The sequence below is a fragment of the Myotis nattereri genome (assembly GCF_964212035.1).
Source record: "Myotis nattereri genome assembly, chromosome: 9".
Lineage (NCBI taxonomy): Eukaryota > Metazoa > Chordata > Mammalia > Chiroptera > Vespertilionidae > Myotis > Myotis nattereri.
This window is the reverse complement of record NC_138084.1, coordinates 32,861,403-32,888,240: the sequence shown is the minus strand read 5'-3', so window position 1 is coordinate 32,888,240 and position 26,838 is coordinate 32,861,403. Positions and strand designations below refer to the sequence as shown.

At 41.1% G+C, this 26,838-nt stretch overlaps 2 protein-coding genes across 5 annotated transcripts in view; one reads left to right on the top strand and one right to left on the bottom strand.

Annotated features, from left to right (window-relative positions):
• PDE3B (phosphodiesterase 3B) overlaps positions 1-8,078 on the top strand; it is a gene marked incomplete at both ends in the record, with an annotated part of 154,320 nt that extends 146,242 nt beyond the window's left edge. Inside the window, 4 exon segments of the mRNA XM_081098860.1 lie at positions 2,460-2,621; positions 5,878-6,127; positions 7,866-8,058; positions 8,060-8,078. Of these exon segments, the coding sequence (XP_080954986.1) occupies positions 2,460-2,621; positions 5,878-6,127; positions 7,866-8,058; positions 8,060-8,078 (624 nt within the window).
• Positions 1-16,944, bottom strand: part of PSMA1 (proteasome 20S subunit alpha 1) — a 289,029-nt gene extending 272,085 nt beyond the window's left edge. The window contains exons 1-2 of one of the 4 annotated variants that reach the window (XM_081098861.1): positions 16,857-16,944; positions 13,681-13,866 (exon numbers count right to left, since the gene is read on the bottom strand). The gene's annotated coding sequence lies outside the window, so the exon portion shown is untranslated. The remainder of the gene's footprint in view (positions 1-13,680; positions 13,867-16,856) is intronic. The other 3 variants (XM_081098865.1, XM_081098864.1, XM_081098869.1) reach the window with 3 other exon arrangements.
• Positions 16,945-26,838: the final 9,894 nt, after the last annotated feature.

Below are 26,838 nucleotides of genomic sequence, written 5' to 3'. Positions count from 1 at the left end.
TACTGCAAGTGCCTCTCATCAGGGGTCCTGCTGCCCAGGTCAGTTTCCTTCATACCACTCCATGCCATCTGCACCACAGACACTTTCTAGTCTTGGTTAGAGTTTTTCTGTTTCCTTCTGGCACATCTGCAAACTGGCCTAGTGAATGAATATTTGTTTCATAACTCATAATTAGAAAAAGACTCTCTTAGGCCAAAGTCCTCCAAACACACTCCTCTCTCTCTCTCTCTTTAGAACCATTTTATTTATAGTGATGGCATTCAATATTATATTAGTTTCAGGTGTGCAACACAGTGATTAGATATTTATATAACTTGTGAAGTGATCCCCCATAGTCTTGCACCCACCTGACACCATGCATAGTTATGACAGTGTTATTGGCTACATTCCCTATGCTGCACTTTACATCCCTGTGACTATTCTGTAACTGTGAATTTGTACTTCTTAGTCCCTTCACTTTTTACACCTAGCCCTCTTCCTTCTGGCCACCCTCAGTTTGTTCTCTATATCTGTAAGTTTGTTTTTGATTTGTTCTTTTGTTTTTTAGATTCCACATATAATTTAAATCATATGGTATTTGTCTTTCTCTGTCTGACTTATTTCACTTAGCATAACAGCCTTTAGGTTCGTTCATATTGTGGCAGATGACAAGTTTTCATTCTTATGATGGCTGAGTAATATTCCATTGTATTATCTGTACTACTTTTTTTTATCCATTCACCTTTTGATTGGAGCATTTAAAGTAATTATTGATAGTTATGTAGTTATTGCCATTTTATTGTTTTCTGATTGTTTTCATGGTTCTCTGTCCCTTTCCTACTCTCTTGCATGCTGATGACTTTCTGTAGTGTTGTGTTTGGATTCCTTTCCCTTTTTTTCTTGTATACCTCTTGTAGATTTTTGTTTTGTGGTTACCATGTGCTTCATATATACCAGGCTATGTTTATGGCAGCCTATTTTAAGCTGATCGTTACCTAAGTTCTAAAATCACTACCATTTTTACTCATCCCCTTCACATTTATGTTTGTCATTATTTTTTACTTCTTTAGTGTATGTGTTTGTGTGTATCCCTTACTTTATTGTTGTAATTACACATGATCATCCTACTTTTGCCTCTTAACATTTGTATTAGCTTTAGTATTGGTTGATCCACTGCTCTGATTATGTGTTTGCAGTGAGATTTTTACAGGCGAAAGATTACCTAACTAAGTACTTTGAAATCTGTGTTTCCCAGAGACTTCTATTCCAAAGTCTCTCAGAAAGGCGCCACAAGAAACTGTAGGAGGTCCAGAGCTCCGATCAAGAGTTCTCCTTTACTACTTTTTCTGTAGTGGTGGTCTGTGTAAATTTTCCTTTGACAAAAGGGTTTGGTGCCAAAAAACTACCATCACACTATTCAAAACTCACTGATCTGGCCCATTCACTTCATTTTTCACAAAAGGAAGTTTGGGTTATTAAAAAAGGCATAGTAATTTGCCTTATAATGATAATTACCATTTATTTAAATAGCGATGTTAGCATTTACTATGAATTATGGATTTTTCATTTGTTAATAATCTCCATGGCTATTCGGCTAGCTTGATATTGCTTTTTCTATCCTCTAGATCAGTGGTTCTCAACCTTCCTAATGCCACGACCCTTTAATACAGTTCCTCATGTTGTGGTGACCCCCAACCATAAAATTATTTTCATTGCTACTTCATAACTGTAATTTTGCTACTGTTATGAATCGTAATGTAAATATCTGATATGCAGGATGTATTTTCATTGTTACAAATTGAACATAATTAAAACATAGTGATTAATCACAAAAACAATATGTAATTATATATTGGTCTTAGGTGACCCTGTGAAAGGGTCGTTTGACCCCCACAGGGGTCGCGACTCACAGGTTGAGAACCGCTGCTCTAGATGAAGAGGACTCCAGGAGATTCAACAATATTTTCAGTATCACACAATAAATTAGCAAGTCCTTCTGAGTCAGGATTTTAAACCATAGATCTCAGCTTCTTTAAACCATATCACATGTGTCTTTCACAGCTAGAGCCAACTTCTCCTTAGATACTTATTTTCTTTTTTGGCGGTACAAAGTTACAATTCTATATGATTTATTGATGTTTTGCATATATATATATACTTACATATTATATTACATATTAATGTTATGTGTATACACACACACACAAATTGTAATCCTCTGTGGTAATCACAAACATGGAAGCCCATGGTTGGTTATGTTTTTTTAGTCTCTGCTTCTATTGAAACAAAATTATAATAACATTTTAAATTCAAGGGAAACTTAACCATAGATGTCCATATTATGGCACAAATAGGTTAAAAGCAGCATTTACTGAAATTCCTGCCTGTCAGTTGGATAGGAAAATTTTAAGGTAATTTGGTAGAAACAACAAAACTCCTGTGCCCTCGGAACCTAAAATAACTCTGTTTTTCCAAAACAGGCCAATGATGTAAATAGTAATGGTATAGAATGGAGTAATGAAAATGACCGCCTCTTAGTATGCCAGGTGTGCATCAAACTGGCAGATATCAACGGCCCAGCAAAAGTTCGGAACTTGCATTTGAAATGGACAGAAGGCATTGTCAATGAATTTTATGAGCAGGTGAGTTGAAACATGAGACTGGTGAGATTTTTAATAGCTGCCATCTGAAGACACTCACTACCCTTTAGGATTTGGAAAGCTACATTCAGTGTTTGAAATCTGAATTGCTTTGACTAAGGATAGTTAGAAATAGTTTCATTTGCTCTGGTCTTAGTATATTCTCTGCTCTTTTGGCCTTTACTGCTGATATTAAAAAAAAAAGAAAGAAAGAAAGAAAAGCTTATTGCCTATCTAAAGTGGGTTGAATGTACTTGAGTATAGCGGTAAAGACAGATTACATTATGATTCCAAGGTCCCTTTCAACCCTGAGAACCAATAGCCTACGATAATTTATTTCTAAATGAAGTTGTTTTTAACTGATTCAGGTTATACTCAGATTATATTTAAAGACTATCAACCATCCTCAACTCTGCTATAAAAAGATTGCCTTAGAAACATCACTGGGTAAAAGTCCTGGCAGAGGATAAGAAATGAGAGAGCTAGAAATGGGGACAAAGTAGATCTTAATGGTTTTCAAGGATTCAAAGATATAAACATGGTCTTTTCTCATGTGTTTTAAACTCTTGTCTTGAAAACTAATCCTACCACTTTGCAGAATCTTTACCATTTTTTGAGGTTCAGTTTTGAGGCTCTCTACAATGTAGGAGTATACTGATTTCCCCACAAGCCTAATGTTTCATTATCTCCAAAACATCAAACACATCTTCTTGACTTTTGAATTACATTCCTTGGGAATCCTTAACTGACCCTAATAACCAGAAAAAAAAAATCAATATATCTACCATGTGAGGCCTCTGCGGCTTTCTTACCATGAGTTGCAACTCTAGCAGGAGTGATGAAGTGGAGTCTATAAAGCATGCAGTTACCTGTTGTACCTGTCACACCCAGATTGTATCAAATGACCAATAAACGTGCAGTATCTTTCAGCCACCTTAGCTAACGGTCCCAACACAATGTGTACTCTGCTGTTCATAGGTTAAAATATTCTATACTGTGTAATCACGGAATTACTATTTTACTATTCTGATGTACTTGAACTAAATTATTTGTACTTTGGGGTAATATGTGGTTATAAATATTTGCCTAATCTGTAGTAATCAGTTTGCATAGTCCCATATTCATTCTTAAAGATAACGGAAGCCTGTTTCAGGTTTTAATTTATGTTCACAAAAGAATTTAATGCTAAGGAAAATGCCATCTGTACAGAGGTAATTAGAAAGTATTAATATATGCCAGATTTAGAAAACTCACTAATTTCATTGAAAAAAAAAAAATGTGAAAAGTTCATTTCAACCCAGTTTACAATATAATTATTTTTAAAGTATATAGAATTAATTCTTATTGAACAAACGTAAAGCCATGCCTGAGGTTGAATCCTGGTTCCTTTTCCTTACCAGCAGTGTGACCTTAACCTCTCTGCCTCGGTTTCCCCATTTATAAAACAGGAATGTTGATGGCACCTACCACATAATTTATTTAATCCTCACAACAACCGTAATATTTAAAGTCTTAGAAAAGTCCCTGACACATAAGTGCTCCATAAATGTTAGTAATTATAATTCCTGATCTTTCACTAAAAATCACATATTTCAGACAGTATCACTTAAATTTTCCAGGTTTCATTATTCATATGCCAAAGGAGAAAAAATAACACCCTGCCATAGAATTGTTATGAAGGTTAATGCACTAATCTATATGAAAGTTCTAGTTTACACTCATCAAAACTATTACATTTCCTCTCATTCTAGCTATGCTACTAAACATCTTTGAGATATGGAGGCAAAATTCTAACCTTACCCATCTTTTTATCATTGTAATTATACTAGCTTTATATTCCTATATCTAAGTGCCATGGGCTTAGAAAAGCCAAACTTATACAAAAATAAAAGTATTAAACCTATGAAATTGTAGAATCCTGTGGGCAACCTCACTGGTTTAAAAAAAAAAAAACCATTAATAGTTTTCTTAGTCATAGAAGATTTAAATCACAGGACAGTTCATCATTGCGACAGTTTCATAAGGATCTATGACTCATCTTGCCTGCAGCATTTGTGCATTATGAAAAGTATTCATTCCCCATAGCAACCCTGTAAAATAGATTCTTAAAATGTTACACATGAATTGAACATAGAGCTTGCCCAACACCCTCTAGGTAATAGGTGGCAAAAGCAGGTTTTAAAGCTAGGTATGACTGGTCTTATACTGTGCTCTCCAGAACCCTAGAGGCCACAGTGAGAGGGTATCTCAGGGCAAGCAATTGGGGCTCTGAGCCCAGAATCCTCACCTCAACCACAGTAGCTCTACTTCTTTTTTTTTAATATATTTTATTGAGTTTTTACAGAGAGGAAAGGAGAGAGATAGAGAGTTAGAAACATCGATGAGAGAGAAACATCGACCAGCTGCCTCCTGCACACTCCCCACTGGGGATGTGCCCGCAACCCAGGTACATGCCCCTGACGGGAATCAAACCTGGGACCTTTCAGTCCGCAGGCCGACGCTCTATCCACTGAGCCAAACCGGTTTCGGCAGTAGCTCTACTTCTTTCTGTTTTACATATTAGGCTTTTTTATTTACATTCATGGGAGGGTTCTGCTATTACAAAAGGGGAGGAGTGTTGAAAAGCATTTGCAAAACTCTGTACGTTTGCAGTACCGCTACAAGTGTTTCCATGTACAGTCTCCACCTAGGACAGTGATGGCGAACCTATGACACGCGTGTCAGCGGTGACACACAAACTCATTTTTTTGGTTGATTTTTCTTTAAATGGCATTTAAATATATAAAATATCAAAAATATAAGTCTTTGTTTTACTATGGTTGCAAATATCAAAAATTTCTCTATGTGACACGGCACCAGCGTTAAGTTAGGGTTTTTCAAAATGCTGACACCCCGAGCTCAAAAGGTTCGCCATCACTGACCCTAGGACAGAGAAAATCTGTATTTGACACTAAGGGATTTTGCAGGTTGTTAGTAAATTTGCTAATACTTATTTTAAAAAGACGTATTTTTTTCTTGTTTACTGGGTATCAATTAACTAAGTGTGAGAATAAAGTTTTGTTTAGGATTTCTCAAATATTAGAGAAATACAGTTGAAATGATAGAGAAATAATTAGATTCATTGGCACTTTTTGTAAAAATTATTTTTATGTAGACTATGCTTATTTAAAAAAAAACACCCTCAAGATAATTTAACAGCAAAGCTTAGTAATTGTTCTCTTAACAGTTAAAAATGTACTTTTCTCTTTAAAATGATCAGGGAGATGAAGAAGCAAATCTTGGTTTGCCCATCAGTCCCTTCATGGATCGTTCTTCTCCTCAACTAGCCAAGCTTCAAGAGTCCTTCATCACCCACATTGTGGGTCCCCTGTGTAACTCCTACGATGCTGCTGGTTTGCTCCCGGGCCAGTGGATAGAAGAAGAGGATGATGACACTGAAAGCTGCTCTGATGAGGATGGTGAAGAATTAGATACAGATGATGAAGAAATAGAAGGCAAGCTAAATCCTAGTAAGAACCTAGCAATACTATTTACTCAATGTTCTTAACTGAAATATCCATTTAATTTGGATTTGGATCTTTGTTTTAAAGATTCAGTAGTCTTATCCTGAATAACTACGATGTAAGTGTTCAGGTTGTGAGTTCCTACTGTGGGCTGGGTACCCATTGCTAATTCTGTCACATGACAAGCACTCGTAACTAAAGTAGCATCTCTTGAGGTGTTGTCCTCCAACCAGTGCTCCTCAGCAGGCTGTACCTGTGCATGCATGACAGGACTGTCACCACACCTGGACAGAAGGGAGGAGGTGGGTGGGTCCTACTGGCTAGTCCTCCTTTACCGCACCCCACCCTTCCTGGCCTGTTATTCTGCCCTTCATATAGACTTTAAAAATGGATCAAAACAGTTGGGAAAACTGCCCTGGCCAGTTTGGCTCAGTGGATAAATCATCAAACTGAAGGGTCCTGGGTTCGATTCTGGTCAAGGGTACATGCCCGGATTGTGGGCTCGATCCCTGGTGGGGGCTGTGCAGGGGGCAGCCGATCGATGATTCTCTTTCATCATTGACATTTCTCTCTCTCCTTCCTTCCTCTCTGAAACCAATCAATATATATTAAAAAGCAGTTGGCCCCTCTACCTTCCTCTCTGAAATCAATAAAAATATATATTTTTTAAAAAGCAGTTGGGAAAACTGACTTAAGAGGAGAACCAAGTTTTGTGGCATTACAGATTTTAATTATAAAATTGTAGGGGCACCATTTTCAATATAAAGCTAAGAGTATAGATAGAAAATGAAAAAGGAACATTTGTTACCTTTGTATCAGTAAATGAAGTCAGTTATTTGCTCTTTAAAGTAGAATTTAAATATCTAATTACTTTGTTTTCCAACCATGCTGTATACAAAACAGATAACTACAAAGAACCCCCTCCACCATCACCCCAAAGTTGTCTTAATATTAGAATAGTGAAAAGTAATCTTTTCATTACCATCTGAGTATCATCTTGGGAAGTTGGCTGGCTTCTGAAAGTCTATACTCACCCCAACTTTTTTAATCCTCACCTTAGGATATGTTTTCATTCACTTTTAGAGAAAGACAGGAAAAGAGAGAGAGAAAGAGAGAGAGAGAGAGAGAGAGAGAGAGAGAGATCGATTGGTTGCCTCTCATACACATCCCTACTGGGGATCAGACCCACAACCTAAGTATGTGTCCTCTGACCAAGAATCGAACTTGCGACCTTTTTTTGACAATGCCCAACCAACTGAGCCACCTGGCCAGAGCTACTCAACAAAATTTTGATATTTAATATATTAAAAAATCCTAAAAAGGTTGGTTTTATCATTTGATATTTCAGTGCCATCTCCCCCCTACACACACACACACACACACACACACACACACACACACACTTCCATAATCTCATTTTCTGCTTTACCTTTAACAGTGTTTGTTACATTTTTTAAATTGATTTTTAGAGAGAGAGGAAGGGAAAGGAGGGTAGAGAGATAGAAACATCGATGGGAGAGAAAACACGGATCGACAGCTTCCTGCACGGGGATCAAGCCATAATCGGGGCATGTGCCCTGACTAGGAATCAAACCAGTGACCTCTTGGTTCAATCTTATTGTTTATTACTTTAACGCCAGTGCTTAGATAGCACCTAGAATATGATAGGCACTCAGGTATTTAGTGAAAGAATGGCTGAATCATATTGCTATGGCTAGACTATCTATACTTTTTAATTTCACAGAACCAGAGAGAAGAAAAGGCAGACAGCGAATATTTTGTCAGCTAATGCATCACCTCACTGAAAACCACAAGATATGGAAGGAGATGATAGAGGAAGAAGAGAAATGTAAAACTGATGGGAATAAACTGCAGGTGGAGAATCCTTCCTTACCTCAAACAGATGAGATTCAGGTGATCGAAGAAGCAGACGAAGAGGGAGAGACAGTTTGAGTGAAACAAAGACATAATGAAGAATCCCGAGGGCTGTGCCTGAGGGTTGGGAATTCACTGTGCCGACTCCGAACTGACATTCCCACGTGGACAGGCCGTCTTACTGTGAGGGGATCCCTGCGGTGCCTGCGGTGTCCCACTCTTTCGCACTTTCACCACAAACTAGGAAACTGTTCCTAGAGCTTGGCTTCACCTGACTCATGTCGCAAGCCCTTCCTTAATGCCTCACTGGTGTGGGAACACGCTGTCACGATACTGCTCTGGGGGTGGAAAGCACTAACTTTCCAGGAGGGAGATCTAGAACTGAAAGTTCAAGTAACTTTTACTGTAGTTTCCAAATTGGCCACAACTTCTTGCTTTCATGAAAACTGGATTCATATTGTATTTCCAGATGTGTCCTTTATGTATTTGAATGTTTTTTTTTTGGGGGGGGGAGTCTGTGCCTATTTAAAAAGAAATCCAGTGTCTCCTTCCCAAGGGATCTGTTCAGTGCCATATGCTGCTGAGTGCTGTTGACCCAGCTAGACTTACCCACGAAGGACTGAGCTTTGTTATATTTAACAAAATCCACACGCATCAATTTCTGATGCTTTTACTGTTGTGTCTTATTTACTGTGTGTGTTTTATTTCTGTTCTTAGTATTCAGCTTTGGCGTGGAAATCAGAAGTCTGAATTCTAGCCTTTTTGACTTTATATTCCATGGTCGAATTTTAAAGCTGTTTAGGTTTAACAATGAAGGAATTTTATTCTTTAGTCAAAACTGTTCTCATTTTTACTCTTGCTCAGGATTAGTATTTTTAAACATTCAATTAATGTAATCCCAACACATATTTTCAAAAGAAAAAAAACTTTTTCCTAGTATTGATACTAACCTTTTATGAAAGGGAGCATTATTTTCTCTTTTCTTAGAAAAATGAGACTAGTTAGAACCACAGAAAAGATGTGTCTTTTGCCTTAATGTAAAAAAATCAAATGAGACTATCCTGTCAAAGGTAAAGAACAAAAGAAATAGTGTGAGCTCTGGAAGACACATTCATTGCATAAGTAATTGGAACATGTACTTATTTTTATATCTTAGGTGCCACGTGTTTAGTTACTGTAAAACTAATGTTTATCTTTCTATTAATTTCCTTTTGCCTCAAGATTACATGAGAGAAATAACCTATGACTACTCAAAACTTCTAGAGCCCAATGCAAGTTGAATTTCTGAGATGTCAAGTAAATGGTGGGAATACTAATATAATTTTTATATAACAAATCTAAATATTTTAGTAAATCGTTTCATGCAAAAGCACACTGCACATTAAGATAACTGCAAAGAAAATGGAACATATTTACAATGTTATAAGCTTGTTAGTTTCTGTTAGGGTCCAGACTTGTACCCTAGCTGTGATAAAATTTGAAGATATAAAGAGCAGAATAAGATGGTAGACTAATATTTCTTATTATTCATGGAGACCATGTTATATTTTGGATCCATTCAGCTTTTGTAGGCATTAAAATCATTACTTTTCCCAGGTAATTTCTTTTAAGAAATGATGTCAGCAGGGAATTTCTTGCCTACCTAGAATTGTTGGCTTACCTGAAAGATGTCAATTTAAAATCCACGGAACTGCTGGATGTTTTGATCCTGTAGAGTATCCTAACTTTTAATGAATCACTAAGCTTTATTTATTAGACATGGTGAGTGCTGAGTGCCTTCTGCCACTTTTGCTACCATCGCCACATCATCTGTAAACTGGTCCTACATTCCTAATAAAATTGTAACTAATTTATTGAGTTTGCACTTGTAATATATATATATCATGTGCTTCTCTTTCTCCAGGGTGCATTTTGCATCTGCATATCCCTGCTATTGCAAAGTACATATATTTGTGTAAATTCACATGTAGCATGTATGCATAATGAAACAATAAAATTTCCTTACTTTCTATTTTATTAAAATTTTGTATTTGGTCTAGTGTATATTTGTGTTTTCTTAAAAGGAGCATGTTTTTCTATTAAAATACTATGAATTTGATATTATTTTTACTGCTTGTAGAAATAATCTTGCAGTGCTTGCCAACACATTTTTCTCCATAAAAAAACCTACCTTTTTAAGTTATTTCATGATTTCCTGCTAGTCTCACTTATTTTGCTGGTGCTATTCTCTTTTTCTACTTATTTTTCCAAGAATCCTGGAAATTCTGGCTATTGCTTAAAAATTCAGAAATTTCCTCTCTCTAGATTGCATCATCTCATGGAAGCAAACTTTACAGAAGAGATGAATGTCTTTATTACAGTTGCCAGGCTAATGTAAGCACGTCTAGAGGATGTATGGGAATGGCGTGTGGATGACAATGAACAGTTTTCCAGAGGCAAGTGGCTTTTATGCTGAGAACTGAAGAGTTATGAGTTAGCGTGGCACTGATAGCTGTGGAGAGAAAGAATAACAGCGCGTGTAGAGGCCAAAAGAAAAAGCATCTCCACATTGGGGGAGCCAAGAGAGATTTACTTAGGGTGGCCAAAACTTAGAATGCAAGAGAGGGAGTGGTAGAGAGAGGGTGGTGAATAAAGGGCCTTATAAGCATGGCATGTCATTAACCTATGCGAAATGGGGAACAATTGAGTTTTAATTGGAAAGAGTCACACATTGGCTTTACATTTTATGAGGATCACTCAACATACTATGTTGAATGGAAGAGTAAGATTAGACAGGGAGATCTCTGATCTAGACTCAGAGAGACTATAGGACTACAGAGAAGTGTTGATGTTGCTAGTTTGTTAACCACATGTGGAGTAGCCAGTTTCTAAAACAAATACTTCAGGAAGAAGAAAAATGACCCCAGAGGGGAGAAATGAGATGCATGATGAAAAGAAAAAGCAAAGAATAAACAACTTGTTTAGGTAAAGCTATAAACATTTGTATGAACTAAAAATATTTTGTGGGATTTAGAGAAAAAGAAAAACCACAAAAAAATCAAGAAAGAATAGAGTTGCTTAAGTGTCTTGTATAGTTTAGGAAACTAAGATATTAACTGTCATATTATGTATATTCTAGTGACAGGTACATGGGTTCGTGCACATTGAAAGGAAATGAATTAGAATAAATATTTTAATATTGCTATTCGTCCTTTATAATAGAAGTGTCAGAGATTAACGAAAGTTAGTAAAATATATATGAAAATAATATATAAATTGATTAATAAACAATAACTTATAACAAAAGCACATGATATAAAAAGAACAAAAACATCTCTCATTGCTATTTCTAACTCTATTCCTCTCCCTCTCTGTAAAAAAAATAAAATATATTAAAAAAATTAAAACATGATATAAAAACATTGATAAAAACAATGACTGATAAATTGGTTAAACTTATTCTAACACTGAGGCCAGTATCAGACGGGGACAAATCAATTCTTGGAATCAGAACAACCTCTCCTCCGCAGATTCTGCTAGTACTTCAGCTTCAATTATAGGTCGCAATCTTTTGATAATATAGTACCATTACCCCATTTACTATTAAGATTTCTCAATAGCATGATGATTGCACATACTTTCAATTCTAATTATGACACGGCATTCCTGAAGGAGTAATGCTTTTAAAAAATTCGATGGGAAAATTTTCCTTTTCGGCATCATCTGTTGCATTTAGTATTATTGATTACACTGTCATCTCTGAGTATTAATGCAGTATCTGTTTCCCAGCCTTTTTCACCATGTGGGAAGAGAACAGGATATGTCATTGCAACTAATGTAGAAAACAGGATACTGATTTGTTTCATTTTAGTGACATTGAGATTATTGGGATCTGGTTTACAACGAATGAGCAAGTCCCTTTCAAAAGAAGGTCCTCCATCTTTGTTTTTGAATATAACAACAACTTCGGTTACACAGGGATAATTATATCTACCTGGATCACTATTACGATCATATTCAATCACCATTGTTATTTCTGTGCCACGCCGCCACTTTCAGCTTCAGAATGTCAAAACAACCAAATTCACGAACGACAATGACAGATCGAAACACACGCGTGCAATTGGAACCAGCAAGAGCTTTATATGTATCGCTCATGCAAAAGTAACTTTAACTTTTTCTAGATATAGAACAAACTTGCTTAATTAGACCTGCTTTCTGATGTAGCTAAACTTTTTCCAGCCCAGTGAAGCACCCCAACTTCTCTTTCAGGTAATTGTCAGCAACACAGCAGTAAATATCAAGGCGAAGCACATCATTATTGTAGATCACGCAGGGAGAAAATATTTAGCTGCGGCAGTGTTTGACTATACTCTGCACAGTGAGAAAACTGGAAGTCATTGACAAGGTCCACCATTACTTACTTCTTTTCAGTCGGGTCAAGTTTCTAAGCTTCCTAAATCTCCATTTTCCTGCTAACGAAAAGAAAATAGGATTCCACTGAGTCTCCTATCTACCTACTCCAGGACTTCTGTGAGGATCAAATGAGGCACGGAAAACACTTCACAGACATTTGGTTACACTGTAAAGTGTTTCTAACTGAGGCTAGTCATGGCTAGGGAGAGGAAGCCAGGCGTTACTACTTGACATCATTACCTGGATGGTCCAACACTTAGCTGATTAGCCTTTTATATAGATAGATGCTAAAATTTGGAGAGGAGCTACTAAAATTATAATAAAGTATATAACTTCTAAAGTATATACCAGTAAGGTGATAACAACGAACTACTCAATAAAAATGCAATAACAGAGGAAAAATCAGGGACAAATGGGGGGGGAGGGGGGAACAAGGTAGAAACAAATTTTAAAATATTGACCCCTGACAAGATATGTAAGACTTGCCAGTTCAAAAAATAGTGACTGTCAGGCCAGCTGGCTTGACGCAGTGGTTGAGTATTGACCTATGAAACCAGGTCACCTCGTGGCTTGATTCCTAGTCAGGGCACATGCCCAGGTTGGGGCTCAATCCCGGGAGCGCAAGGGGCAGCTGCCCGAGAGCCCGGACATGCTCACTGGGCAGAGGGGTGTCTGCCGCCAGAGCCTCGTCCCCATCACGCAGGCTGGCCGAGCCCATAGGCACTGACGGCCCCTCGCCCGCCCTCAAGGAGGCAGCAGGGTGGGCGCTGGCTGAAATGAACCGGGCTGCGGCGGGCCCAGGAGGCGACACACAACTGCTGGCAGAAGAAAGAAAAGACCAGGACGCCAGTCGGTTCTCTCGTCGGGACACACGTGGGGTCCCACCACCAGAGGCCCCCAGGCCAGGGATGGTCCGCGGATCCCAGGAAACACCTTCACCTCGTGAGGTCCGCCCTGCGCCGCCGCCACGGGCCGAGAGCACCTGGTCTTTTCTCCCGGGTGCAGGCGCCCCACTCTGCCTGGGGACGCCAGCAGCCCACCCCCAGAGGTGGGGGGCCGAGGGGCAACACCGGCGCGCAAGGCCGCTTTTCCGGTGACCGGCGGGGTTGGATGCCGCCCTCAGGCCCACGAAGGCGCGGGAGTTCCCAGGGACATGGGGGTCGGGAAGGTCCCGGGACAGGGTCGGCACAGGGCCATCCGAGCGCTCGCAATAGCGCCGCCAGGAGGGAGCCGCGCGCTAGAGAAAACACCGCATCGGTGAGGAAAGGAAAGGAAAGGCAGGAACTCACGGTCAGCCCCGCCGGCATCACGGACTCGGTCCCATCACGATCGCTCACGGCCAGGCCCCCTCACGCGAGCGGGACGGGCGTGCCTCCCCTGTCCCGCCAGATTCCCGATTCCCCCGGCTCCTCCGTGCATCGCCGCAGCGGCACCCCGTGAACGGGAAACGACGCCATCCGCTCGGCCTCGGGCACCTAAGGAAAGACCAGGAGCCTAGGAGCACCCCGAGGGCCAAGACAAAAACAGCGCGCGCCCAAGGGGAGGCGTGCGATGCCGCGTGGAGGGCCGCCCGTGAGACACGGCCGGGAGGCGAGCGGAGAGTGTCCGCTGCGTCCGAAGACCGTGGGCGTGAGACCGAGGTCGGGCTGGGTTCCACACCGCTTCCGTCCGCGCAGCGCCACCGGAGGGGGGGGGGGGGGGTAACGGAGAGGGGCGGCGGGTAGGGCAAGAAGAGCGGTCCATTCGCCAGGAATGTCCGTCCCTCGAACCCAAGAGCGCGAGGTCACATCGATCCGCAGCGGAGGGAACCACACCAGCGGCCGCCAAGAAGGGAGCGAGGCGAGGACAGCGGCACGGCCTGCGCTTCAGCCTCGCCGGGGAAACCCCTCCTCCGGCAGAGAAGCAGGGTTCGCCGGCCCAAGACGCACACCAGCCGGTGCGCAGCCCGAGGCGAGCGGCTTTGCTCGGGGCCGGGACAGGAAGTCAGGCTTCTGGTCGCGGCCGAAACGCCCCCGGGACCCTGGTCCTCCAATCACCCAAGGACAGCACGTCCACACTTATCTTCCAGGCAAAACACTGACGGTTCCCAGTGACGGGGCGTCTGTCTACAGATCACACCGGCCTCCTAGGAGCCGGTCACGGGTCCGGAGACCCCACAGGACTCCATCGCCACCAAAGAAGGGCGGGGGGACACAAGGATGGGACGGGGCTATCTGGTCGACCCCAAAAGCCTATTACGAGCATACCTTGCACCAAGGTCGGGGAGCCCGCGCTGCGCCCCGGGGCGTCTGCGTCCCTGAGCCCTCGCCTGTGGCCCTGCGTTCCAGGAGGACCTGGTGCTCCCCGCCACACCTATGTTCCCTGAGGAGCCAGTGCTCCCCGCCGGCCCTGTGCTCCCGGCCGCCCCAGGTGTCTGCATCCCTCTTCCGCACAGCCCCTTCCAAGTCTTCCCAGCAGCAGAGCCCAGCGCCTCCAGCTACAGCCAGGCCTGGTGGGACCCTGCGCAGGCCGCCCAGCGCACGGTCCCCGCGGCTCCTGCCCCAGCTCCAGCCCCTACGCCTTCAGTTTCTCTCCCAACCCTGTTGTGACCCCTGGATTCACAGAGCTGCTCTCACCCCAAGGCCCCTTGGGGAGGTCCTTTTCCTCCCGCATGCCGTGGGATGAGAGCGACGTGGTCCTCTACAAGTTACTGGATCCATAAAGGATTCTGTCCCCATCAAGTCCTGCAGTTGCCGCGGGACTAGAGGGGACCAGGGTGTGCGCCCATGCGGGTGCGAGAAGCGCTGGTCAGTGTATCTTTGCCGTCAGCGCACCTCCAAGTACCCAACTTGGGGAGGTGGCATTGGCTCTGCTCACTGCGTGGCCAACGCAAATGCCTCGCGCGCAGCTCCGCGGTCCTCGCTGCCGCATTGGGGCGCACGTGACCTCGCTGCGAGTTCTCGCAGCTTGAGCGGCATATCTGCTCGCGGTGCAGGTTCCACAGGACCCAGCCCAGCTCCTCCTGGCGGCGCGCTCTGGGACCTGCAGGACTCGGGGAGCTTTTCGTGTTTGTACCTCTGCTAACTCGTAGCTTCGTGGTGCTTTTCCTATGTCATTCCCTGGCCACGGAGAATGTACCCCCTTCTCGCGGCATAATTGGACCCTAGATGACTCAACTCATAACGTGTCTATATTTTTGTTTCTCTTAATGTATTTGAGTTTATTCTATTTCTTGGCAATGAACGTGTTACAAACCTTTGTCCTATTTGTATATTATATAAGTAAAATTTCTTGATTTTAATGTAGTCTGTTTCAGTATGACTCATTACCTGTTGTTATATTATTATGTCTTTGTCGTTTTCATCAGTGGCAAACTGATGCGCAAAATAATAAATGTATTCAAAATTTTTTTTAAAAAAAGAGCATGTCTCGGACAGGCCGCAGCAAAAGGAGCGATCGAGTCTGATACACGTACCAGTCCGGGACACGTACTCAGGCACATGCCGCCCGTGCCGCCGGATCGGGACTTAGAAAAATTCCGCGAAGGCGGCTCTGACTTCCAGACCCCAGCACGCGCCCGAGGGGGGATCAATAAAAGCCGAGAAGGGGGGCGTCAAGGCCCAAAGTCCCAGCCGCGGGCTGGGCAGCCTATCGGCTAGCCTCCGGCCACACCCCGGCGGTAACCCATTCGGTCGTGCGGAGGGGCAGCAGCGAGTGCTGGCCCACCCCCTCCTGGCGGCATCACGCCCTCAGTCCTGCAGGTCCCATCTCCGGAGGGAGAACGGGCCACGAACCTCCGAACCCGCACCGCCAGCACGATCCTGACAGCGCCGCCAACCTCTTGGAAGTCAGCCGCGGGCATCCCGGCCGCTTCCCCTCCCTGGACGCTCAGCGAGGACGGAACAATATAAAGGCGGCGGCCCGGTAGCTCCGGACAACCCGAAGGTCATGGGGACTGAACCGGGCAACGGCCACAAGGGCATCCCATCGCCGCCGGGAGGGCCTATCGCGTTGCCCTACCCCTCCTCCCCACGGCTTTCCGAGGTCTCTCTGGGCCGCCCACGGTCTCCTGCCGTACATTCCCCGGTGCCCGCTCCCACACCTCGAGACCTCTCCACTGCCCCGGACTGAGCCGCAGCCGCGTGCGCAGGGCCGGCACGGCTTGGTGAGGCTGAGCCCGTGGTCCAGGGATCCTCGTTTTCATCCCCTTCGGGCAACTTTCCTCCAAGACCACCCTCCTGGTCGTGCGCGCGCCGTTGGGGGGTCCACCCACGTTTTGCGTGCACGCCCCCTCCATCCCGTCACCACAGACGCCCCCGTACCCCGAAGGCCGGTCTTTGCCGCGTGGGCATTGCCCCTGGGGGTGCCTTCGCGCTCGTGAGGAAGAAAGGATTCCACGGGCCGGACCGTCCCTGCGCGGGTGGGCCCCTGGTGGGGAGACCCCACGAGAGTTCCCAGGAGGAATCGTCTTGCATCTGGGTTTTACCTTTTTATTGTCGTCCGAGCATCCCTGCTTCGCGGAGGCCCTCCACCGCCTTCTCTCTGCGCATCACTGCTCCCTACCCGGTCGCCTGCCAACCGCGCTAAGCCCCGCCCGCCCGGCGCGCCTCGCCACGCATGTGCCGTCACTCTCTGCGGGCGATAGGCCGGGGTGGGGGTGCCAGGCTTTGGTGACTAAATAAGAGGGAGGGATCGGACGCTGCCCAGAGGCCACGACCCATTTACAGGTCGGCCCCTTTCTATGGTAGTCCTCTGCCTACCATGGTGACCACGGGTGACGGAGGTGACGGAGAATCAGGGTGTGATTTTGGAGAAGGAGCCTGAGAAACGCCTACTACACAAATTACCCACTATCAACCCTGGGAGGTAGTGACGAAAGCTTGCAAAACCCGGTAAGTAGAAGGAGTCCACTTTAAATCCCTTAAGGCAGCGGTTCTCAACCTGTGGGTCGAAACCCCTTTGGGGGTCGAACGACCATTTTACAGGGGCCGCCTAAGACCATCGAAAAACATATATAATTACATATTGTTTTGTGATTAATCACTATGCTTTAAGTAATTGTTCAATTTGTAACAATGAAATTGGGGGTCACCACAAAATGAGGAACTGTATTAAAGGGTCACGGCCTTAGGAAGGTTGAGAACCACTGCTTTAAGGAGATATTCTATGGCTAGAGGTGAAATTCTCAGGCCTGCGCAAGAGGACCAGTGAAAGCATTTACCAAGAATGTTTTCATTAATCAAGAACTAAAGTCGGAGGTTCCAAGATAATCAGATACAGTCATAGTTCAGACCATAAAGGATGCCCACTGGCTTAATCCCATGACCCACAGCCAGAGACTATGAACCAAAATCTGAACCCCATTAGTGATAGGAATCAGGGATTGTCACTATTCCCCATGAAGGAGGAATTCCCATTAAGTCCGGGACATAAAAACACACACACAAAAAAAAACCCAAAACACTTGAAAACAATATGCTTCATAGATTTAAGAAATTGCTCCTAGATAATACCAGGTCAAAAAAAGAAAAGTCATAATAGGAATTTAAACGTTAAATAGAAATTAATTATAATGAAAACATCTGTACTATCTTCCAAAATATGAGATACAGTGAAAATGGCATTAAATGTTGATATTAGAAAAAAGGCTAACAAATTAATGAACAAAGTGTGCAATTTAAGTTAGAAAAAGAACAATGCAGACACACCATGAAGGATAAAATCTTATATCTCAATAGATGCAGAAAAAGCATTTGACAAAATTGTATATTTATGATTAAAATTCTCAACAAAATGGGTATATAGGGAATATACTTCAACATAAAAAAGGCCATATGACAAGCCCACAGGTAACATTGTACTCAACAGTGAAAAATGAACGCTTTCTCTGTAAGATCAGGAATAAGACACAGGTGCCCACTCTCACCACTTATATTCAACATAGTATGAGAAATCCTGGAGAGAGTAACTAGACAAGAAATAAAAGGCAACCAAAATCGGATAGGAAGTAAAACTCACTATTGTAGATGACATATTATATATTAGAAAATCCAAAAGACTCCACCAAAAAACAAAATTAATTGACTTCAGTGAAGTTGATGGCTATAAAATCAGTCTACACAAATCTGTTATGTTTCTTCACACTAATAATGAACCAGCAGAAAGACAAATTGCAAAAACAATCCCATAAAATACCTATAAATAAATTAAACCGAGATAAAAGACCTGCAAACTGTAAGACATTGATAAAAATTAAAAACACAAAGTAACAATATCCCATGCTCATGGATTGAAGAATTAATACTGTTAAAAAACCTGTATTACCCAAAGCAATCTACAGATTCAATGCAATCCTTATAAAAATTCTATTTTTTCACAAAAATAGAACAATCCTAAATTTTTTTTTAATATATTTTATTGATTTTCCACAGAGAGGAAGGGAGAGAGATAGAGAGCCAGAAACATCGATGAGAGAGAAACATCGATCAGCCGCCTCCTGCACATCTCCCACTGGGGATATGCCCGCAACCCAGGCACATGCCCTTGACCGGAACCGAACCTGGGACCCTTCAGTCCGCAGGCCGACGCTCCATCCACTGAGCCAAACCGGCTTCGACAATCCTAAATTCTTTATGGAACTACATAAGACCCTCAAATAGCCAAAACAAGATTGAGATTGAGAGCAAAGAACAAAGTTAGAGGCATCATGCTTCCTGATTTCAACCTACATTACAAAGCTACAGTAATCTAAATGGTATGGTATTAGGATAAAACCAGAGAAATAGATCAATGGAACAGAATAGAAAGTCCAGAAATAAACCCATGCATACACGGTTAATTAATTTATGACAAAGGAACCAAAAAAACAATGGGGGAAAGGCAGTTTTTAATAAATGGTACTGTAAAAAGTGGACAGCCACCTAAAAAAGAACTAAACTAGACCACTACCTTAACCATATTCAAAATTAACTCAAAGTGAATTAAATACTTGAATGTAAGATCTGAAACCATAAAACTAGAAGGAAAAAGCGGTAAGCTCTTTGACACTGATTTCAACAAGGATATTTTGGATTTGACATCAAAAGTAAAGGCAACAACATCAAATCTAAACAAGTGGGATTACATCAAACTAAAAAGCTTTTGCACAGCAAAAATAACCATCAACAAAATGGAAAAACAACCTGTCATATAGGAGAAAATACAGGGTGTCCCCCAAAAATGTATATACACTTTAACAGCTTGTAGCTCAATTAATGTTTCTTTTCAGATTTAACCCATTGGCATTATTATAATTATTCAAAATGTGTATACATTTTTGGGACACCCTATATTTGTAAGTCATCTGTTAGGGATTAATATCCAAAATATATAAAGAACTCATACAACTCAATAGCAAAAAAAAAAAATCCATTTTAAAAATATACTGAGAATCTGAAGACATTTTTTCAAAGAAGACATACAGGTGGCCTACAGCTACACTAAATGAATGGTGCTCAACATCACTAATCAGGGAAAGGCAAATCAAAACCACAGCGAAATATCACCTCTTACCTGGTAGAATGGCTATTATCAAAAACACAAGAAATAACACGTTTTAACAAGAAAGTAGGGAAAAAGAAACTCTTGCACACTTGCTGGGATTGTAAATTGGTGCAGCCATATGGAAAAGAGTACAAAGTTTACTCAAATAATAACAGAACTCATACCATACAACAATTCTACAGGACGATGCCCAACCAACAGAGCCACACCTGCCAAGTCTAAGGAAAGCTTTTAAAGATAATATTCACAGTAACGTTCTTCAGGAAGATGTGTTAAGTGGGGATTTGGTTACTAAAGCTTTGTCTTTGTCTATAGTCCCTTAACACTAGATTGCCCAAGGAAGTCATTTTGACTGCTTTTTAATTTCAATTAGAAAAATAATTATGTATATAAGGACACAATGTCTTAGAATTTTGTGACTTTTTGTACAACATATAAATGCGTTTATTAATAATTGTAGTTACCTCCCCCTCCTTCATTTCCGGTATATATATATATATATATATATATATGTATATATATATATATATATATATATGTATATATATATATATATATATATATATATATATATATATATATATATATATATGGGTGTGTGTTATACCTATATTGCCCAAAAGCAGTCATTTTGACTGCTTGGGGGGGGGGGGGGCGGAATTTTAAATAATCAAATGACTCTTATTATTGAATTGAGTAATAACAGTTCGGCTCTGTATTGAAATAACAGTTTTCATTTTTTTTCGATTACCGTCACATGATAACATACAAGTACATGATAAATTGTCGATACTTGATAAGTTGCAGTTGCTCAATAAGGTAAACTAGTACTTGGTATTCGAATCTTTATACAGTGATACTTGTTCTAATAGGTTGTTTATTGGATTTCTTTTGCTCCCTAAATTCATGAAAGAAATGTCGAAGAGAAGGGAGTTACTGGAAGAGCTAACGAACATAAGTGAAGAGTGCTCCGATATAGAATCAGATGCAGCAAATTCTGAAGTATCATCTGAAAATGAAGCGGATTACATTCAAAGTGAAACATCTGACACTGAAGATAGCGACGAAGAGTCAATCACCAATGATGAAAAGGAAAGTGCCATCAATATGCCCAGGAAAAGGTGTAGGGTGCTAAGTAGTTCAGACTCTGATGAAGAAACTGAACACACCGTTCAGGAGACCGAAACAGCTGCCGATGGTACTGTGTGGTCAAAATTTGACGAAGGTGGTATTCCTGGAAGGTTACCATGTACTTGTATTTTCAAGGGTGTGAAAGGGCCAACAGGCTACGCAAAAAGGAACATTATGGCAGATAATCTTATCAGTGCATTCTCGTTGATAATAGATAACTATATTATCAAACATATAAAGAAGTGCACAGAAGAAGAAGGCCGCCGAATTTTGAGAAATGATTGGACAACAACATTACCAGAAATACATGCATTTATTGGGATTTTATATGCTTGTGGAGCCTACGAGGCAAAAAATTTAAAACTCAGTTATTTATGGTCAGCAAAGTGGGGTCCCGAATTCTTCAGGAAAATTATGGCCAGAGAAAAGTTCAAGCAAATCCTACGATTTATTCCTTTTGACAGAAGAACCGAAAGAAGTAGGCACCTACAAACAAATAAGTTTGCCTTGGTTTCGGAAGTATGGGACAAGTTCATTGAAAAGAGTCAAGCTTGCTATCAACCAGGGCAAAATATAACAGTTGACGAGCAATTATTTCCGTCAAAAGCCAGGTGCAGGTTTACACAGTATATGCCTAATAAACCCAACAAATTTGGCATCAAATTCTGGCTTGCATCAGATGTTAGTAGCAAATATGTTTTGAATGGTTTTCCTTATTTGGGGAAAGATGAACAGCAACCATCGTCAATGCTTCTCAGTGAACACGTTGTTCTGAAACTTGTCGAGCCATATACAGGCTGTGGAAGAAATGTCACGACCGATAACTTTTTCACTAGCATGTCACTCGCGACAAAATTATTGGCCAAACAAACAACTCTAGTTGGAACTATTAGAGGAAACAAAAGAGAACTGCCCAAAGCAGCCAAACAAACGAAGGATAACATGCCTCGTTTTTCCACTCTGCTATATAAATCAGAGAATTGTGTTCTTACAATATATAAAAGCAAACCAAATAAAAGAGTAGCTGTTCTAAGTTCTGGGCATAAATTTGTGAAAATTGATAAGAGTAATAAAAAAATGTTACCGGAATCTATTCAATTTTATAACAGCACAAAATTTGGAGTTGATATGGCGGATCAAATGGCCAGAAAATACACAGTAAAAGCTAGTTCTCGTAGATGGCCCCTCCGAATATTTTTCAATATTTTAGATTTGGCTGCTATAAATGCTTGGATCCTTTACAAAGAAACTACAGGAATACAAATACAACGAAAAGAGTTCTTGTTTCAATTAGCAGAACAGCTTTCCACCGAATACAGAGCTGCAAGACAGAAAAATTCATCAGAACATGAAGACCCACAAAGATCAACTGCAAAATCATCAAATGCAACCCATTCTAAGAAACGCAAAATTTGTCAAGTACGACTTTGCCACAACAACAAAACAAATAATATATGTGAAAAATGTCAAAAGTATGTTTGCGGAAGATGTACACATAAAAAGATTTCCACTTTCATTTGCATGAAATGTACAAATAATGCATAAATTATTTTTTTCCAAGTGAGGAAATATTTACTAATACCTTGTTATATAACTGTAAATACTATACAAAATATTAAAAATTAATTTTAAACAAATTTCTTTACACATTAGTTATTCTTTCACAATGCAGTCATTTGACTGCTTTTGGGCAATATAGGTATATACTAAATTTCAGTCTTTCTAGTGTTAAGAGCTGTTTTAATATTATCAGCTGGTCCTAGCTGGTTTGGCTCAGTGGATAGAGCATCAGCCTGCGAACTGAAAGGTCCTGGGTTCGATCCCCAGTGGGGGAATTGCAGGAGGCAGCCAATCCATGATTCTTTCTCATCACGGATGTTTCTATCTCTCTCTCCCTCTTCCTTCCTCTCTAAAATCAATAAAAATGTATTAAAAAAAACACACACACACACAAATGTATTATTCCGCCTCCATGTAGCAAAAAGTATACTTGTACAATGTTTATATATATAAATATATATATCCAGTTAGAATGAAGACAGAAGATCCAGAGATATAAAAAGAATCCACCATTAAGAAAATGAAATTCAAGAAGAGTAAATATGATTCCTTGTATTTAAGTTCAAACAATTGCTTTCAGTTAAGCATAAATGGGGAAGGACTGGTTTAATAAGGCCTCTAATGATAAAAGCCCTGAGAGCTATTGTCAATTGCCCATAAACATGTTTCTCTCGTTTTAAAAACTGCAAAGGGTATCTTAAATTGCATTTTCAAAATATGCTGTCTGTAAACACCCCATTTTGTAATAGCCAGATAATATGTTCTAAAAGGGAACACTGGTAAGTTCAAAGAGGCCCACAGAAGTGATAAGAACCACGGCAAAGAAAAAACCAAGGGTATTTAACCTGTAGAAGCAGAAATTCACAGGGAAACCAAAGTAAGAGCTTTTTCCAAATGTTTAAAATGGGGGCCACATATTTAAATTCCTGTAAGACCAGATAAATTAATGATGTGGGCTTGGCGTAGTGCCTTGTGTATATCATATGCCACAACTCAGCGTCAACTGTTTGCTATTCAAAATGCCAGCCCAGCATCGACAAAATTTCACATTTTTAAAAGATTATACAATTCCTAAAAGAAATCTCAATTTTAAAATGTTAACTTAAGTTTCAGTTTTAAAATTAAACCTAAGGGTTCTGGAACCAATTCCAATATGGGGGTGTAGTTCCCCCACACCAGCGACACGCAATTCTCCGACACCAGCTAGGTGTCCTAACTTTCAACTCAATTCTGGCACTATCTACCAAAGATAGCAAATTCCACAGTTTAGGTGCTCAGTCCTTCAAGACTGCTCTGTGATTCAGATGCCAATCACGACTCACCGACTACAGACTGGAGGTTCCCATGACGCCCTCCTTAAACTTCAGGTGCCAATTGCAAGTTCCGGTTATTACCTGTACTTCTGAGCGACTAACTATAAACCAGAGATTTCCACAACCCCTTCCTAGGGTTCGAGTAATTTGCTAGCGTGGCTCGGGAAACCAGTTTACTCACTAGATCACCAGTTTGTTACAGAGGATATTGAATGATACGAACCAACGGGGGGATGAAGACACAGGCAATGTCCTGATGAGAAGAACACCTATCCTCCTGGAATCTGGGGATGGGTTCTGTAGACAAACCCCCTCCTTTTGAGGGTTTTATGGTCGCTTAATTACACAGGCCTCTCTAATTAACTCATTGGCTATTGGTGATTGGTTCAATTTCCAGCCAATTTTCCCTACCCGGAAAACAGGGGGTGGGACTAAGAGTTCCAAGCCTCTACTCTGGATTGGTTCCCCTGACAACCCATCTTCAGGTGCTTTCCCAAAATCATCGTATTAACATAAACCCAGCTGTGGCAGAAAGGGGCTTGATTTGAATAACAAGACACCCATTTCACCTTTATAGCTCTGAAGCAGTTTTTCAGGAATTGAGATCAAGAGACCAAATATTATAACAAAAAATGCTCCCACTGCTCTTATCATTCAGAAAATTAGGTATTGTGAGTCAGGAACTGTAGATAAGACCAAACATAGGAAAAATATATTTGGGGTTATCTGAATGACCAAATATATATTTATTATAAATCACAATATTGCAAACCTTTTCTTAATCATCACTACATACAATATTTGAAAAATAGTCATTGTTCTTCATTGAGTACAGAGACTCATCTGCTTTAGAAGATCATTTATAAGTGGAATATTTTTACCTTAAAAAATGAGTACAGACAGACCTAGCCGGTTGCTCAGTGGTTAGAGTGTTGGCCCTTGGATTGAAAGGTCTCAGGTTTGATTCCTGGTCAAGGGCACATACATCAGTTTCAGGCTTGATCCCTGGTCTGGTCGGGGCGTGTATGAGAGGCAACCAATCCATGTGTCTCTCTCACATAGATGTTTCTTCCCCTCCCTCCCACTCTCTCTAAAAATCAATGGAAAAAATATCTTCGGGTGAGGATTAACAAAAAAACACAAATGAGTAAAATTTTTAATGTCTTTGTAAAATATACATTATGAATATGAAACAAGCAAACAAAAAAAGTAGGTAGGTAGGGGCGGGACCACAGGAAGGGAAAGTAAAACCCAAAAACTCAACTAGGCGGAGTTACTAAGACACCCCAACTAGGTGGGGAAGGAAGGGTGCACGGGAGAGGAATGAACTTTAAAATGTATGGATATTGCTTAGACTGGCAGCTTGCAGATAACCACTCAGAAATTAACAAGCATACACATAAAAAAGCACAAGTGGCTTCCTCTCTCCCCTCCCCAGTCACAGAGCACAATGGATATCTGGAATTCCTGTTGTGAGGGCGCCCATCCCTGTGCCCACATGGCTTATGGCCTGGTGGGACTCTATACATGGACTATTAGACTTTAATTAGCTTGGATGCACTCACTCAATTTTGCTCCCGCTAACTGTTTTTGTCTGCAACTTTATTCTTTGATTTCGGTGAGACAATGAACTCGGACTCAGATATCCACATTTTGGTTTCAAATACACAAAAATACACACAGCAAAATAAAGTATTATAAAGTAAATACCATTATACAGCAAACATGACTTTCTCCCATAAGTCCTCACACGCCTCTTCCCAACCCCTCCTTCCTCTCTGCTTGAGACAACCACTCACCTGACTTCTATTTGTCTGAAATGTCTCACAGCCTGAAATGAAGATGGTCAAGGCTGCATGTAATGTTCTACATTAGGTATTTTCTTTCAGCATTTAAAGAGAGATCATGGTGTCTTCTGGCTTGCCATTGTCTCTATTGTGAAGTTAGCCTTGTTGCTTTGGAGTGATTTTCTTCCCATTTACCCTGTGTGGCATTCATTGAGCTTCTTGAAACTCTGGCCTGGTGTCTTTTATTAGTCTTGGAAATTTTTTATATTAGATTTCAAATATTACTCTGTCCAATTCTTTTTGTTTTCCTGCTCTGGGTTTCGAGTACACAAGTTAAATATTAACATTATATCCCCTATGTCTCTTATGCTGCTTATTTTAATTTTTGTATTTTCCAACCTTTTACCTCTCTGAACTTAATTCTAGGCGGTTTCTTTACAACATTTCAGCTGTGTCCTGTCTGCTATAAAATCCATCCACTAAGTCCTTAAATTTATTGGTAAGTTTTAGAATTAATGCTTGATTTTCTTTTATGGTTTTTAATTTTTTGATGAATTTCTCGATCTTAAACATGTTAGGTTTCCTAGAAGCAGAGCCTGGGCTTGGAATTCTTGTGAAACTGCTATTATTAGGGGCAGAAATGGAATATTGGGGACCAGCTGCAATTATAAGAAATATGAAACAATCTTCTCCAGCTCTTGCATGACTCGGTTAATTTCTCTTTTAAAAAAAGAACAAAAAATAGGGTGGGGGGTAAGAAATATTAATCATGCTCTGTTAACTGTGATGGTTCTGTTCTGATTAGAGAAAGCACATTCTAACCTGAGTTGTATGCCCTGGGACATGGGAGCTAACATCCCAATGCAATGGAAAGATTTACAACCTGGTGGCTGAAACAATCTAGTCCCAGGGGCACCCGCTCTTTATCACCCCAAACCCCTATTGCCTGTAATCTGGTCCCAGGGTGCCCAGAGGCACCTGCTCTGTGCAAGGCCCCTCTCCCCGCAGCCTGCATGATTTATAACCTGTAATGATATTATACTGTGCCTACTTTCCCATGCCTGTAATTCCTACTTTCCCACGTAATCTTTGTCCTTCTACTGAATATAAGCAGCTGGCTTACGGGGAGAGGCAG